The sequence below is a fragment of the Centruroides vittatus genome, unplaced genomic scaffold, assembly GCF_030686945.1.
Source record: "Centruroides vittatus isolate TY-2023 unplaced genomic scaffold, ASM3068694v2 contig_2565, whole genome shotgun sequence".
NCBI lineage: Eukaryota > Metazoa > Arthropoda > Arachnida > Scorpiones > Buthidae > Centruroides > Centruroides vittatus.
Window position 1 is genome coordinate 349,462 of NW_027121627.1, and position 16,052 is coordinate 365,513.

Genomic DNA, 16,052 nt, shown 5'->3' on the forward strand with positions numbered 1-16,052 from the left:
CTGTGCCAGATTCATGCACATCTCCATAGTTTGCTGCATTTGTTGTTCTCCTTTGGTTAAATGTCTAAAATAATTTCTGGGCAGAGTTTCTTCCATGCAGCATTTATTGTTGTTTGCTTGACTTCATTTCATGCCACCTCAATGTTTTTACTGGCATTGAGGATGTTGTAGTTCTTCCAGAAATCACAAATTACCACTATGAATGGCCTTCATTGTTTGGGAAAATGTACACCACAGATAATAGGCTTTTAAAGTAGCAATAATGCCTTGATTGGTTGCAACAGTGAGGTGGTTCTAGAAGGCAGATAAACAACTTCCACATCAGGATGAAAGCCATCTAATTCTTCCAGATGGCTGGGAGCATTGTCCAGTAGCTGCAGCACTTTAAATGGGATTCCTTTTCCAGCACAACATTCCTTTACCTGGGGAACAAAGGGATCATTAAATCAGTCTCTGAAAAGCACATGTGTAACCCAAGCCTTGGTATTAACTTTCCAGATTACAGGTATCATACTCAAGTCAATGTTCTTAAAAGCATGCAGTTTTTGAGAATGATACACTGTAAGCGGTTTAATTTTCAAGTCCCCTGATGCATTGCTGCCAAACATAACTGTGATCTGATCTTTTGTGATCTTGAATCCAGGCATAGATTTTTCCTCTTTTGCAATAAATGTTTGAGCTGGCATCCTCTTCCAAAATAGAGCTGTTTCATCAACATTAAATATTTGCTCAGGTAAATATTCCTCATTCTCAATAATTTCAGCCAGAAGTTCGGGAAATTCACTTGCTGCTTTATACATGATTTTGATATTATGCAGATTTGAACATTACTTGAATTAATCAAACCATCCAGCATTAGCTTTAAATGTGCTCTCCATATTCATGATGCTGGCCTCTTGTAAATCCTTGCATACAGATCTAGCTTTTTCCTGGTTAATCAGAAAACTTAATGATATTCGCTTCTGTGCCATATCCTCAATCCAATGAAACAACAATTTCTCAATCTTTTGAAATTGGACTCAGTCTCTTCTTGGTAATGATTGTGCTTTTCAACATTGCCACATCTTTCGTGCTTTCAACAATGTGAACTTTTGCCTTCACTATTGTATCCACTGCTGTCAAAATAGGTCAATTCATTTCATCAACTATTGTTGTTATTGTCTTCCTGTTCTCATACATACAAATTATTTTTAATTTTTCTTCTAAAGTAATTGCAGACCTTTGGTTTTTTGGTTTATAACCAATAAATTTGGTTTGTTGTTTTAATTGCATTTTAACTGTAAATAAACAATGAATACAGTGTAAATGTAGCAGTGGTAAACAGGTTAGGTATTAAACAAATCACTCAAGGCAAACTACACTAATGACATGAAACAATACATATAGAAAAATAAGTAATGAAGTTGTGCTTGATTTCACTGCTCGACCTTCACTGAATACTGTAGAAGAATATTGTTTATGAGGAAGAGTACGCTTGCAGACGTGCTTACAATTAGACTGAAAAGTAAAGGATTAGCAGAGTAGTAAAGTAATAAATTGGTACAGTGCAAAAGAAAGGAAGAGGGATAGAGAGAGTGAATGAATGAATGTTTGAAGTAGAATAATTCTTTGTAAAATTACATGTTACTCTATTCAGATTTTTTTCCAATTTTTGAGATTTACATTTTATGTAACTGCAAATTTACATAAGTCACATGTTATGTAACTCTAGGTATTACTGTATATATAAAACATATGTAAAATACATAATTTTTATGTTTTGAAGAAACTAATATTAATAGTAATAAATTATTTCCCATTTACCTTGTTGTTCTTTTATGTTAAAATTATTTATTCTCTATTATTTAGTGAGACCAGTAGTTCAGTCATCGGTACCGCAAGTTCGTCTTCAAACAGCTACTGTAACTATTCCTGGTTTGGGAACTGTTGTTACAGCTCCTGTTGTTTCTGCATCTGCACCAGTCAGTGTAACTGGACAAGCCCAACAGATTGCTAATTCAAATCAACAATCTGGCACAACACAAGCATCATCGATAGTGACAACACAAACTACAGTTCAGCAGACACCAAAGAAATTGAGCAATTCTACTACCACATGTGTTAATGTTATACAGTCTAAACAAACTCCATCCAAAGTTCCTTCTTTAAAACCTGCAAATAATTCTCCTCAAGCAGATGCTACAACTCCAACAAAATCTCCAACATCGGGCATGTTGTCGCCACCAAATTCTCCTCAGTTTGTCCTTACTCCTGCAATTACGCAACAAAGTAAGTAAACATATTTTTAAAATTAAATAGTATTCTAACTAACTACTAACTAAATAAAGATTCAACTAGCCTAGTGTTGAAAAAATAAACGTCACTTCATTGTGCCTGTACACACTAAATAGTATTCATAAAAAGTCTTTCAAAATTTTTAGTTTTATTTCATTCATAATAACTGATACAGGTAATATCAATCAGGACAAGAAAAAAACATCTTCAGTAACACAAATTCTGAAATAAAAGCGAATGAGAAAAAATCAAAAACAATGAACACAATATGCTTGAACAGGCAAAAAACAAATATAAAGCATTCAAATAGAGTGCATTAAAAATCATTTAATTACATTTAAAAACATTGAATAAAATTATATTAAGAAGCATTCAGTAAAAACATATGTTAGTTATATATGCCTTTTTGACAAGACTTTGTCTTGCTTATAAAATGGTACTGCTTTCTGGGTAACCAGATTAGAGACATGAAGGAGTACATGTCAGGAGTTGAAATTTAGCACAGAGTATTGTGTCCAAATCATGCGTGCATAAAAAAAATCAGACTTGTAGGTACTTGGGACTGAGAACCGAGTCAAAATAAAATACAAAATGGCGACACACTCTACAAACAGGTAGTAGTGTGAGATTTGCACATGCGTTGCTCATTGGGAAGTTGGAAATGCAAATGTTGCAAAATCGAATTTTGACAAGTGAATTTTTGAAAAAAACCCATTTATCTGTCCATATTATTCCCGAGATATCTCATTTAAGCATCAGAACATTTTTGAAAGTAGATGGCACTAGTCGTTATAATTTTATATTAAAACTAACTTCTGAAATATAATTTGTTTCCTTTTTACATTTATATATATATATTTTAAAAAATAATTTCAGATGATACGATGGCCAGGATTATTTTTTTTCAAAAACAAGAAATTTTCATTAGGCATTGACAAAAATTCAACCCAGGGTGGCATGAAACGGAGAGAAATTTCGAAATTTGATAGGTTAATTTCACCAAAATGCATCATGGATGACCTCGTGGTTGTGGCCAAGGCCGGTGAAGTTTGAACGATTGCGCTCAAAACCAGCAATACCAAAGATTGGAGAATGCGAACGAGACCCACCTTGAGTGTCAAAGTGATCCCACTTAGTAGTGAGTCTCTGAGACATAGTTGTGTCCCAAACATGGTTTTGCCATTTTACTTGTTTAAAACTAAAATCTAAATTAAAGTTGATTTTCAAACCACTCATTGTGAGGATATTGTGAGCAACAAAATGAGTGTTGGGTTAAACTTAGGAAAGCTCTTAGGATAAGAAGGCATGATTTGTTATGTGTATTTTAGCATGAATCATGAAGGCAATATCTTCAGGAGATTAAAAAAAAACCATTAAAATTTTTAATACAAATTTTGATTAAATTATGTGATATAATTATATAAATCAGGAAACTTCAGTTTAGTCCATGTTGGCAAAATTGTAAAAATTTATTTAATATATTTGAATATGGCTTGACAGTGAAGGAGTATATGAATTTAAAGGAAATTGTATGTCAGAATAAAAATGTTTTAGTATTGTCTAAATTTTATGTAACAGTCTTACCCAATCTTGCTTTTACATTTTTGAGATAACTGGAGGAAACATTTTGAAAGCAAAATTGCTTTCAAAAAATTAAATTAATATTAATTAATTAAATTAATAAATTAAATTAAATTAAATTAAAATTAATCTATGAAGAGTAATTCTTTTTCTGTGTTGTTAAAATAAGTACTCTCTAAATCAAATCAACACAAATTGTATTATGTGGGATTGCAGAATTTCATGGGGAAAGAAATTCTTGAATTCCATGCTTTTTCAAAGTTTTTTAATTGTTACTGTGCAACTAATGTTGTACAACAAAGAGTAAGCTGCTTTTTTTAAACATTATTCTGTGATTCATATTGTTATTACATTATATATTGTATATTATTTTAAGATTCTAAAGAATTATGAAATAATATAGAAAATTTAACCAAATCATTGCAAATATGTACTTAATATCCTTTATTCCTTATATGGTGGTATAAGAACAAATTTCTTGTGAATAATTAATTTCCTTCCTTTTAAAGAATATCATTAACATTGCTAACATTAAAATTTAAATCTTTCATATCTTGAAGAGCATGTTGATCATATTTTATAATGTTTCTCTTTATTTGTAGTTTATATTGAAAACCCTGTCATCAATTATTTATCTAATTTTTAACATAATTTAATGCTTGTTCTATATTCCATCCTTATAAATAAGATAGCAATTTGCTTAATATAAATCTCTGATGTGATTTCATTTAAATTATGAACAACTTAGTGTTTCTAATAGTTTGTGTGCACGTATGTCTCATGTTTACCAATTCAGAATCACATATGAGAATTTTGCTTGTGCATGTAATATGCCTTAATCAATTTTGTTTATTTTTCATTTTTCCTCCAAAATACTAATTTTTGATTTCATTTATAATACTAGCAAGCATATGGAGAAATCATGCCACTAATATATACATGATATCAGAGGTGCAGAATATTTTCAGGGGCAAAAATTTCCCCTAAATATACACAAAATTTCCCCAAAAATTATTGTACACTTAGCACACAAAATAAAACAACAATTTATGATTGAATTAATAATTATTACTACATAGTTTGGAAAATTTTAAATTATATCATATAAATAATTAAACAGGCATATCACATAATTTGCTATGCAACTCTAAACTGATAAAGTAACATAAAAATTGAACATTTTTACAAGTACATTTAGTGATATGAGCATTTGTTATGAAGAAATCTAGGGTCAAAACAAAAATTGGCAGAGCTACAGCCCACAGAAAATTTGTACTTGCCAGCTCTCAAATTTTTTTCTGGAGAAATGTAAAGAGAATGGTGTATAAAACACCAGTGGAAACAAAGGAAGAACTGTCCTCCTTTATCATTTCAATTTTTGATATGATACTATTAGAAAAGAACAAGCATTCTTCATGGGAGTACAACAAAACATGGTTTATTGTTGTACTTTGTACAATGAAGTTGGCAGTTGCCACTTCATATGCTTGTTGTAAATGTACAGAAAAATATCAAATTTCATTTACTGTATTGTATGTATCTAGTACTCATTAATAAATCAGAAAAGATAATTGTAGAGGCATGATGAGTTGCCTACCACAAAGGCAAGTCACAATTTTGTCAATTTTTTTCTAAACTTAGGTTGTTTCATAAAGTGCTGATCTCAACTTCTAACACCTAAATTTACAGCATGTTAAACATTAATACTCTGTGTATGTGTACACAGTATTTCTGTGCATTAATTAAACCAGTACTGGAAAGATAAACTATTAAAAAACAAAAAACCGTAATGTTTCCAGCAATAAAAACTATTTAATAATAACGTTTTCGACTGTTTTAAACAGCCATCATCAGTTACAACGAACTTAAACAAAAAAGAATGCAGAAAAAATAGAACACAAGCAATACAAATATTTAAAATTCAAAAATAATTCCAAAGTAAAAAATGCCGTCGTATATTAGAAACTAACAAAACTGCGCATGCGCTAAATATCGTAGTAAGAATAAAAATAAAAACAAATAACAAAAATACTTCCGCAAAAATATTTCTATTACAAGAAAAGAAACGTTATGCATTTCGGTAAAACGACTTCCATGCCGTGGATAAAGCATCTGCATCCCTATGGTTAATGCAACCCGTGTTAACGTGGGCTTTGTATATTTCCAACTTTTCTAGATGTTTCAGCATTTGTTTGTTGGTCGTGGCCCTAATAATAGATGCTTTGTCCCAATGAACGTCGACATCTTGATGCTTAGCGAAAGCTGCTAGCACAGTAGAATCTAAGCTCTTATTGATGGAGTATCTATGCTCCTTAAGCCTCTGCTTTAAATGTCTCATAGTTGCACCAACGTATACCAGATCTGTGTTAAATCGGCGATCTTTTAAAGGTATAGAATATACCCCCGTCTTAAAACTCTGGTTTTCTTTCTTCTTGTCGTTTCTTAATAATCGATATACTGTAGGATTACGTCGATACAACACCTTTATGTTGTTATTTCTGGCTACTTTCTTAATCATCGTGTGCAAGAATGGAAAATAATTGAGAATCACTTTTCTTCCTTGATTCATAGGAGGAAGCTGCCGATTTTTTGCCTTCCGAAATTTGTCGATAAGCCCATCAATCTCCTTACCCCGATATCCGTGTTGTAATGCTGTAGTGCGGATGTAACCTAACTCCTTGTAGGTGTCAATAACACTGGTGCAATGTGTGTGAGCACGTTTGATCCAGGCATGAAAAGCTGCATACTTAAAATTCATAGGATCGAAAGAATTTTTTGGTATAATAATGGGCTGATAGCTGGGTTTTCTATAAACGTCCGTCCATATTTGACCCTCCTTGCATGTGATTGAAAGATCAAGGAAATTTACATTAGAAGCACTTTCTTGGTCCAGCGCTAAAGTCAAACCATACGGGTTTTTGTTGATTTCTTGAAGGAACTGCAGAGCGCTACTATTATTTTTCCAAAGGATGAAAACATCATCAACATATCTTGCATATAAAACGATTTGATGTTGAAAGAAGGGTATGACTTTGTTTTCCAAGCGACGTAAAACAAGCTCACATAAAATAGAGTCATACCCCATAACCTCATTTTATATGCAAGATATGTTGATGATGTTTTCATCCTTTGGAAAAATAATAGTAGCGCTCTGCAGTTCCTTCAAGAAATCAACAAAAACCCGTATGGTTTGACTTTAGCGCTGGACCAAGAAAGTGCTTCTAATGTAAATTTCCTTGATCTTTCAATCACATGCAAGGAGGGTCAAATATGGACGGACGTTTATAGAAAACCCAGCTATCAGCCCATTATTATACCAAAAAATTCTTTCGATCCTATGAATTTTAAGTATGCAGCTTTTCATGCCTGGATCAAACGTGCTCACACACATTGCACCAGTGTTATTGACACCTACAAGGAGTTAGGTTACATCCGCACTACAGCATTACAACACGGATATCGGAGTAAGGAGATTGATGGGCTTATCGACAAATTTCGGAAGGCAAAAAATCGGCAGCTTCCTCCTATGAATCAAGGAAGAAAAGTGATTCTCAATTATTTTCCATTCTTGCACACGATGATTAAGAAAGTAGCCAGAAATAACAACATGAAGGTGTTGTATCGGCGTAATCCTACAGTATATCGATTATTAAGAAACGACAAGAAGAAAGAAAACCAGAGTTTTAAGACGGGGGTATATTCTATACCTTTAAAAGATCGCCGATTTAACACAGATCTGGTATACGTTGGTGCAACTATGAGACATTTAAAGCAGAGGCTTAAGGAGCATAGATACTCCATCAATAAGAGCTTAGATTCTACTGTGCTAGCAGCTTTCGCTAAGCATCAAGATGTCGACGTTCATTGGGACAAAGCATCTATTATTAGGGCCACGACCAACAAACAAATGCTGAAACATCTAGAAAAGCTGGAAATATACAAAGCCCACGTTAACACGGGTTGCATTAACCATAGGGATGCAGATGCTTTATCCACGGCATGGAAGTCGTTTTACCGAAATGCATAACGTTTCTTTTCTTGTAATAGAAATATTTTTGCGGAAGTATTTTTGTTATTTGTTTTTATTTTTATTCTTACTACGATATTTAGCGCATGCGCAGTTTTGTTAGTTTCTAATATACGACGGCATTTTTTACTTTGGAATTATTTTTGAATTTTAAATATTTGTATTGCTTGTGTTCTATTTTTTCTGCATTCTTTTTTGTTTAAGTTCGTTGTAACTGATGATGGCTGTTTAAAACAGTCGAAAACGTTATTATTAAATAGTTTTTATTGCTGGAAACATTACGGTTTTTGTTTTTTAATAGTTTATTTTTCCAGTACTGGTTTAATTATTGCACTTCATGGCTACGCCGGCCAAGATATATAGAAGAATTGTTATCAAGCTATACAAAGCAAAGGGAAAGTTTGAATTCCTTTCGCAATGCCGCTTAAATAATGTTTTCCCGAATTCCATTTATCGGATACGTCTCCCCTGTAGGGTGTGAGTCTTTATTACCAAAACTGAAACATCTTTGCCTTAACAAAGCCATCAGGTCTTCTAGAAGGCGTTATTATGCCTTATTACATGAGCTTATTCGCTTGGAAGATCACCTTTACGAGCAAGACCCGTTGCTTCTGAAGGATGTCAACAGCAGAATGATCAGCTTAACGTACTCCTTCGAAAGAAACTTAAAACGTAACTATGTCAAAAAACTTAAATGGTTACTACGTGGGCAGAACGTCAAACCTCGTTTGATAAATAATACATTTGTAACAGCTTGGGATAACATCACTCCTCCAAAGTGTCTTTTTGAAGCTCTAAAATATGGCCCTCTCTATGCTCCTACTACTGTACCAAGGCCAGAGAATATTGTTCCAAATATTGAATTAATTATCAAGGATATGAATGCTACTGGGCAAGATTACATCAGATGGAAAGCAAGGTTTAGCTCCGCAAATGAAAGAAAGTCTAACTTAGAAGCAAGACGTTTCCACAGCTGCATTGAAATGTCAAGACAATGGCTACAAATGAATGATATAGTACTTATTAAAGCAGATAAGTCTAAAGGTGTTGTCCTTACAAAACGTGACTCGTATAACCATAAATTACATGAATACATCAGAACCACCGAATGTCAACATGCTCCCAACAAATATATGGAATCGCTGCAGCAAAGAGTCAAGAAATTCTCTTTAACCCCGTTGGCTCGTATTTTACGTATGCATAATTCAGTTTTACAGGCTCCAAAAACGTTTTTCTCTTCCCTCAGTATAACAAGTCATAATACATAATAATGTCCAAAGTGGACAAAAGTATAATATAACAGAAAAATGATTTTATAAGATAGTTTTAATATTTTAAAAACTTTGCACCCATATTTTGAATATTTTGGATTCATATATCAAACAGTATGCAGCTGAAATTTCATTCAGCCTTTTGATATCTATTCTGTTCCGAAAGTGGATTACTTTAATTTTATACTGTGTGGTAAAACTTAAATTTTCTTTCCATCTCACAAAATTGCAGTTAACTCTACTTGGTATGACACTAAGGAACCTACTAAAGTACTACCAGTATAATGCATCACAATTAACAACTGCCCTTATTTTCCACCCTCATAGCTCCAGCAAGTAGAAAGATACTATACTGTTAAGACTATAGAAGAGAATGAGGGTAAACAAAGTACCTATATAAAAATTTATAGAGGTGCTTTGTTTACCCTCTTCTTAACTAAACTATTAAGTTTTTAAAATTTATTTTTAAACAATAATTGATTTTAATAATTACAGTTGTACGTCAAGCACTAATGAATCAACAGACTTCGCCTGAAATTCAGCACAAACTTCTTGCTCTTCAACGCCATCATCAACAACAAATGCAAAAACAATTAGAAGCAGAAGGGAAAGCCATGTAAATAAAAGTGGACCAACACATATTTCTTTAGCAGTTGATAAGTCTAAAGGAAAACCATTAACTCCAGAACAACGTGAAGATAGTCAAAGGTAATGTACACATTTTTTATGATAAGTTTAGATATATATTATTTATAAAATGTATTATAGGAAAAGTTCTCTATCATTAGATTCAGAAATAAAAATACAAAATTACATTTTGCATGTTTACCTTTACTATTATACTTTTCTTGTTAAAAAATAATCACGACATGTAAATTCTCAGATAAGAAATGAATGCGTGAATTTTAGTGGCTGGAACTGGTTATATAATTCAAGTACAAAATGCAAATATTGAAACACAAATAAATTACACATTGGCTCTGTTTGAAATATACAAATCAGCTTATTGGTAAAAACAGGCATTTTATTCTGTGCTTCAATACTTCAACTTTGAACACGATAGCATAACAAACTGGCTATTTTGGATTCACTATGTCCCAAAGAAAGTATTTAGGTGATGGTCAAAGATGGTAAGCCACGGGTAGATTATAATGTTACCATTAGATCATTTAAATTTATGTATTCTATTTTTGGAATGCCGATGTTCCAATCTTCTGGTTTAACCTGAGGATGGCCTATGGAATAGGTCAAAAATGTTAGTTTTCAATAAATTATCTTGGCAGCCTAAGGTGTGTTTTGATAATCTAATAATTATTTGCTGAGCACATTCTATTAAATATAATGTTATCAATCTATTGGAGTTGTTGCTCAATTCTTCAGAGTCCACTCCTCTGATTTCATGTCTGTGGACCCAGTTCCAAATCATCAGGATAGTAAGCAGAAGACCAGGCTCATATTGCCCTCAAGTTACATCTTGCTCTGACTTCTACTTAGCATTATTGGTCAGATGCAATAGGCAGGCAACAGCACCTACTTTATGTTCAAGCCTTGTTACAGCTACAGGGAGGTATGCATCCATGATTAATGTAAGGAGGAGTTTGCATGCACATGGATTTGCATGTGAAGACCAAGCATCTGTTTCATTGTTTGCCAGACACAAGGTAATCCATTTACAAAGTGTTGGACACATTTCACCTGGACTAAAGACAATTGGAGCAATGTCCTGTTCATCAGTGAGTAATAATTTGCTTTGCAGTCAGATGATTGACAGATTTTTGTGTGGAGAGATTGGTATATGGTTTTAACTGATTAACATTGTTCAGTGGCATTTTTTTTTTTCCTGGTAGTGGCATCCTTGGGATAAAGAATGCCACTGAATGATTTGGTTTGGAATTTCCTTAGACAAGAGTACTGTGACATGCCATAAATATTGTGACAAAATCCTTTACCCATATATTCAACCTTATGCAGGTGCAATTTAGTTTGAATTTGTTCATATGGATGGCAACACCTGGCTATATAGAGCTTGAACTATAGACTCCTCACAGAACACTCTGAGAAAGTGTTCTGTGAGGAAATGGCAATATTTTTACAGCATGTTCTAGAGGCCTATGGGATCCAGAAATGTCCTATAAACATAGTCTTTCAAACACATTGTTTCAGTGCCAGAAGAGTTTAATGTTTAGGCAAACTACCCTGTAAGATGCTGCAGAGTAATATCTTAATTTAAGATCCATTAAATGCTGTGGAAAAGTGTCAGTCTCTGTCCTTCAGCTTATGTGCTGTACTAAAGTGCTACTTAAGTAAATACTAGTAGCCTGGGATGCCCCCTAGTGGACATTCTAGCAGCATTACAAATTCCTATGAGGCACGTTGACAGATGGATGGACACGCATTCAATGGGTTATATAGATAGATTGTTATATTGACCAAATAATAATTTATATTGTTAATTAAAATGTTTGAAATATGACACACGATAGGGACGCCTCTAGTGCCCATTTTTTGCATACCGTTACGCAGACGGACAGACAGACATGCGTTCAATGGGTTATATATATAATAATGCAAATGAACCTTATGTTTTTGAAACCTTTCTGAAACAATGTATTTGAAGAGCTATGTTTACAGGACACTTTTGGATTTTCTAGGACTATAGAACAAGCTGTAAAGATTTTGCCACTTCCTTGCAGAACATGCTGTATATTTTTCATTTTGAAAAAATAATAATTGATGGCTGTAAAATATGAATGAAATAAAGAACACAGGGCAATTTAAAATTATCTCTATTTTTCATTCAAAAAAAAGTCTCAAATTATGGGTTCACCTCTAATTTTTTTCTGGCTACTTTACTGTATGTTTTGTGGCAAAAAACAGAAAAAATGCCTTATGATAAATATGCTACTCATAAAGCCAATCACTGCCATATGCCATTGGGCTATATAATGGCTATATTAATAATAGATTACCGAACAATTTGGCTCTAGAGAGAGACATTAGGTGCCATCTTGTAATAAGTTTAATAATTATAATTTTAATTAAATAATTTAGCTTAAACTGGAAGAAAAGAATTGGCCCAGAGCGGGACTTGAACTCACAACTGTCACTTACTGTGTGGATGTGTTGCCAGTTATGCTACCCAAACACTCTGGTCTGATCTCGTCTTCCAGTATGTATAACATTACGCTATAACCGCATAGAGTTGTTTGTTTATGCTACTCAAAAATCAAACTGCACATGGTAATTGTTTTTATTCTGCTTTTATTTATAATAATTCTAGTTGCAAACACAAAATGAACTAAATCTTCAAGCCAGCTGTAAAAAGGTAATATTGGAAGCACAGTGACTTGTTATAAATAAAATACACAGATTGAATGTCAGAAATGTGATGGCTAGATAATAGATGGTTAAATATCATCATATCATTCTCAGAGTCTCTGAATCAAAACCGGCAAATAACTCCCTAGAAATTTTTCATGGGCAGATATCTATGGATCTATCCTGGGTCTATTACTGTTCGCCACCTCCATTGTGGCCTTTCAAATCCACAGTGGGTATGGAAAAAATACCATATTCTCACAGAGAGGAAAGAGCCAAAAATGAAAATATGTAAAAATTGTCATTGAGGACATATAGTCAGGAATCAGCATGTTAAACATACAGAAGTGCAAAAATATTCAGCTGTTTTATTTTACATCAAGTGCTAATAAGCTGTTAGACATTATATGAAATGTCTAGTTTTATTAGAAGATATTGATATATCAGCATCTGCAAAAATCAGTTTAACATTTCAAGAAGTGACCAGAAAAACTAGCTAATTCAAAAATAGCAATTCCAATTGTCCATATTTAAATAATTTTTTGTTATTATTTGTAATCATGTTTTTAGTTGGTAATCTCCATAGTCTCTTTCATCTTATCTACGTTTTTATTTTATATGTAAAATAATCATTTCAATTACTGTTTTTTATTTATATCATTGTTTCATTTATTATGTAATTTGATACATTATTTTGTGTCTTCAATATTTCATTTTTATGGATCAAAATAAAAGAACTGATATTATTTTAGATACTTCAATTATATCTTTTTTATTAATAAATTTTTAACATATTTGATATTTTAACTAGACTTTTTAATCTATCAATTTTTAAGGATTTAATAATTTTAATGTCAAAAGTGTAATATTTAACTTAATTATTAAATATTCAATAAACATCAACAGTGTACAGATACACTTTATGTTGACCCAGGATATCTTCAATTTGAAAGTTAAGACTATTTACAAAAATTAAAACATTTTGGAGTCTTTTCTTACCCTTTTACCCAACCATAGAAGTAACAGTTAAACAGCCTGAAGAAAAAACTTCATTAAATTGACAAATAATAAATAATTAAAATTAATGCAAAGTTTAAAATTGATATCAAACGTTGGCCTTTTATTAGAGGATCTGATGTATTTTTACACTTAAAAACAGAGGTTACATTTTCTCACCGTATGTCATGTCCTTAGTCTTTTTAAATAGTGTGGTGAGAAAATGTATGTATTTTGCAAATAAAGTTGTGAATACCCAAAACTATCACTAGAAGGCCAGAACCAGTTATTTAAAAAAGCTAAGGACATGATAGTATGGTGAGAAAATGTAACCTCTGTTTTTAAGTGTAAAAAAACATTGGATCCTCTAATAGAAGGCCGATGTTTGATATCAATTTTAAACTTTGTATGAATTTTAATTATCTATTATTTGTCAATTTAATGAAGTTTTTTTCTTCAAGCTGTTTAATTGTCACTTCTATGGGGTAAAAGAATAAGAACAGACTCGAAAATGTTTTAATTTTTGTAAATAGTCTTAACCTTCAAATCAACAGTGTACTTGTTTTTAGTAGCAAATCTATTAGATCATTAAATCAGTATATAAATTGAAATAAGAATTGGTTTTTAATTTTCTTATCCTAACAAGGATCATCATATTACTGTTACCTAATAATGTGATAGAAGTTTTTCTAGTTATATATATTTACAAGAATGTAATACTGTAAAAACTTTTGTTTTAAACATATACTAGCATTTTAATAGAAATTAATTTGAATAAATTATGAGTATAATTGTTAAAATGTCTCCACACAAAGTGTAATGTTATAATGAGTTAGTGCAACTTTGATACTTAATGGAGTTGAAATGGAATCATTTCTGTTCTGTTTGGTATTACCACTAACAGTTGCAACTTTGATAATTCAAATGCCAATTGTCTTAATATGCAGATAAATTGTTGCTAATGAACAGTTATCATGTTAAAATATAAATGTACAGCAGCTCTTTTGAATTAATATACAGGGTGGGCCAGCGAAAACGAAACGGCAGAGTGTTCGTGTTCGTCCAAGCAAAGCGCTCGGACAGGTCGATCTTTTGCTCGAGGGGACATCTTTTGCAATAAAGTTTTTGCGATTCTGAATACAAAAGACAACAAAAAATTTTAAAAACTTATTTATTTTGTATTAACTAAACAAACATTTATTTCGAAAAAAATGTTTGTTTAGTTAATATTCAGAATCGCAAAAACTTTATTGCAAAAAGATGTCCTCTCGTGAGTAAAATCGACCTGTCCGAGCGCTTTGCTTGGACGAACACGAACACTCTGCCGTTTCGTTTTCGCTGGCCCACCCTGTATATGTTTTTATTGTTTACAAGTTTGCATTATATTAAATATAACTTAATATATGAAATTAAGTGTTTTTTCATTTTTATATTAATTTAGATTATATATCCATAATTCTTAATAGTTTAAAAATATGAAACCAAATTATATTACATATTGATTCAGGGAGCTATGGTACATTTACAATTTAACACTACAGTTATGCATATTAACAATTTTATCTATTTATTAAAATAATTAATTAACAGGAAATTATTATGATTGCAACTGTCAGTATTAGTGGTACACAACAGAAATGATTTTATGTCTGAATTGTAACAGAATTCATTGATAATGAATTACATTATATTAAAATCAATGTAAACAGTGTAATGAATTGTATATAATATAATATTTTATATTATATTCAATAATGAAAAATGTTAACATGATTTAATTTATGAGCATGAAGTACATTCTTTGACAATTAAACAATATATTTGTTAATCTTACTTGTATTAATTTATAATAAGAAATTTCTGAATTTATAGACTTGCTGTTTGTCAACAAGTTCTTAAAGGAATAATGGATAAAATCGAACGAGAAGAGCGAAATAATCAGCGTCGATTAAAACAGAAGGAAAGTGCCGAAGAAAGGAGAGTACGTGCAAATGCTCAGAAATTACAAGCACTCCTCTTTAAACACACTGAACTTTTGAAAAGGGACATTATGAAAAAAAGAGCACTTATTGAAAAAGAACTTCAACTGGAAATTCAGGTTTTCTTTGTTTATTGTGTAAAACATTTAATTTGGCCAGTTTAAAATATTATTAACCCCTTTACTGCAGACAGTTTGATCTTGATTCTTATGGGTCGGAACATGGTATTTTCAATTTCATATTCATGATAACATTTAAAGAATGAATCCAATCTTTTGTTCTATTGACTTTTAAATTTATAAAATATACTTTGAATAATATTGGCACTAAATTCATCTGTAATACAATTTTCACTTTTCTTGTTCTAGATACTATTTATTAAAATAATTTTAATAAATAGACAGAATAAAAAATGAAACAATATAAAAATGAATATAAACTCACTTTTGAAACAATTATTTTTAACCAGAGATTTATTGTGGAAATTTATTTTTAAAAAATGCTGATGTTCTTTATACACTATTTTCTTATTAGGGTTTTTCAGTAGCAATACTTAAGATTTGAATCTATCTATTTATTAGTTAGTTTAATATAAAATTCAAATTT

At 31.6% G+C, this 16,052-nt stretch overlaps 1 protein-coding gene across 1 annotated transcript in view; it reads left to right on the forward strand.

Annotated features, from left to right (window-relative positions):
* Positions 1-16,052, forward strand: part of E(bx) (nucleosome-remodeling factor subunit NURF301 E(bx)) — a 138,860-nt gene that overhangs the window by 95,033 nt on the left and 27,775 nt on the right. The window contains 4 exon segments of the mRNA XM_067265927.1: positions 1,849-2,268; positions 9,649-9,765; positions 9,768-9,861; positions 15,340-15,565. Of these exon segments, the coding sequence (XP_067122028.1) occupies positions 1,849-2,268; positions 9,649-9,765; positions 9,768-9,861; positions 15,340-15,565 (857 nt within the window).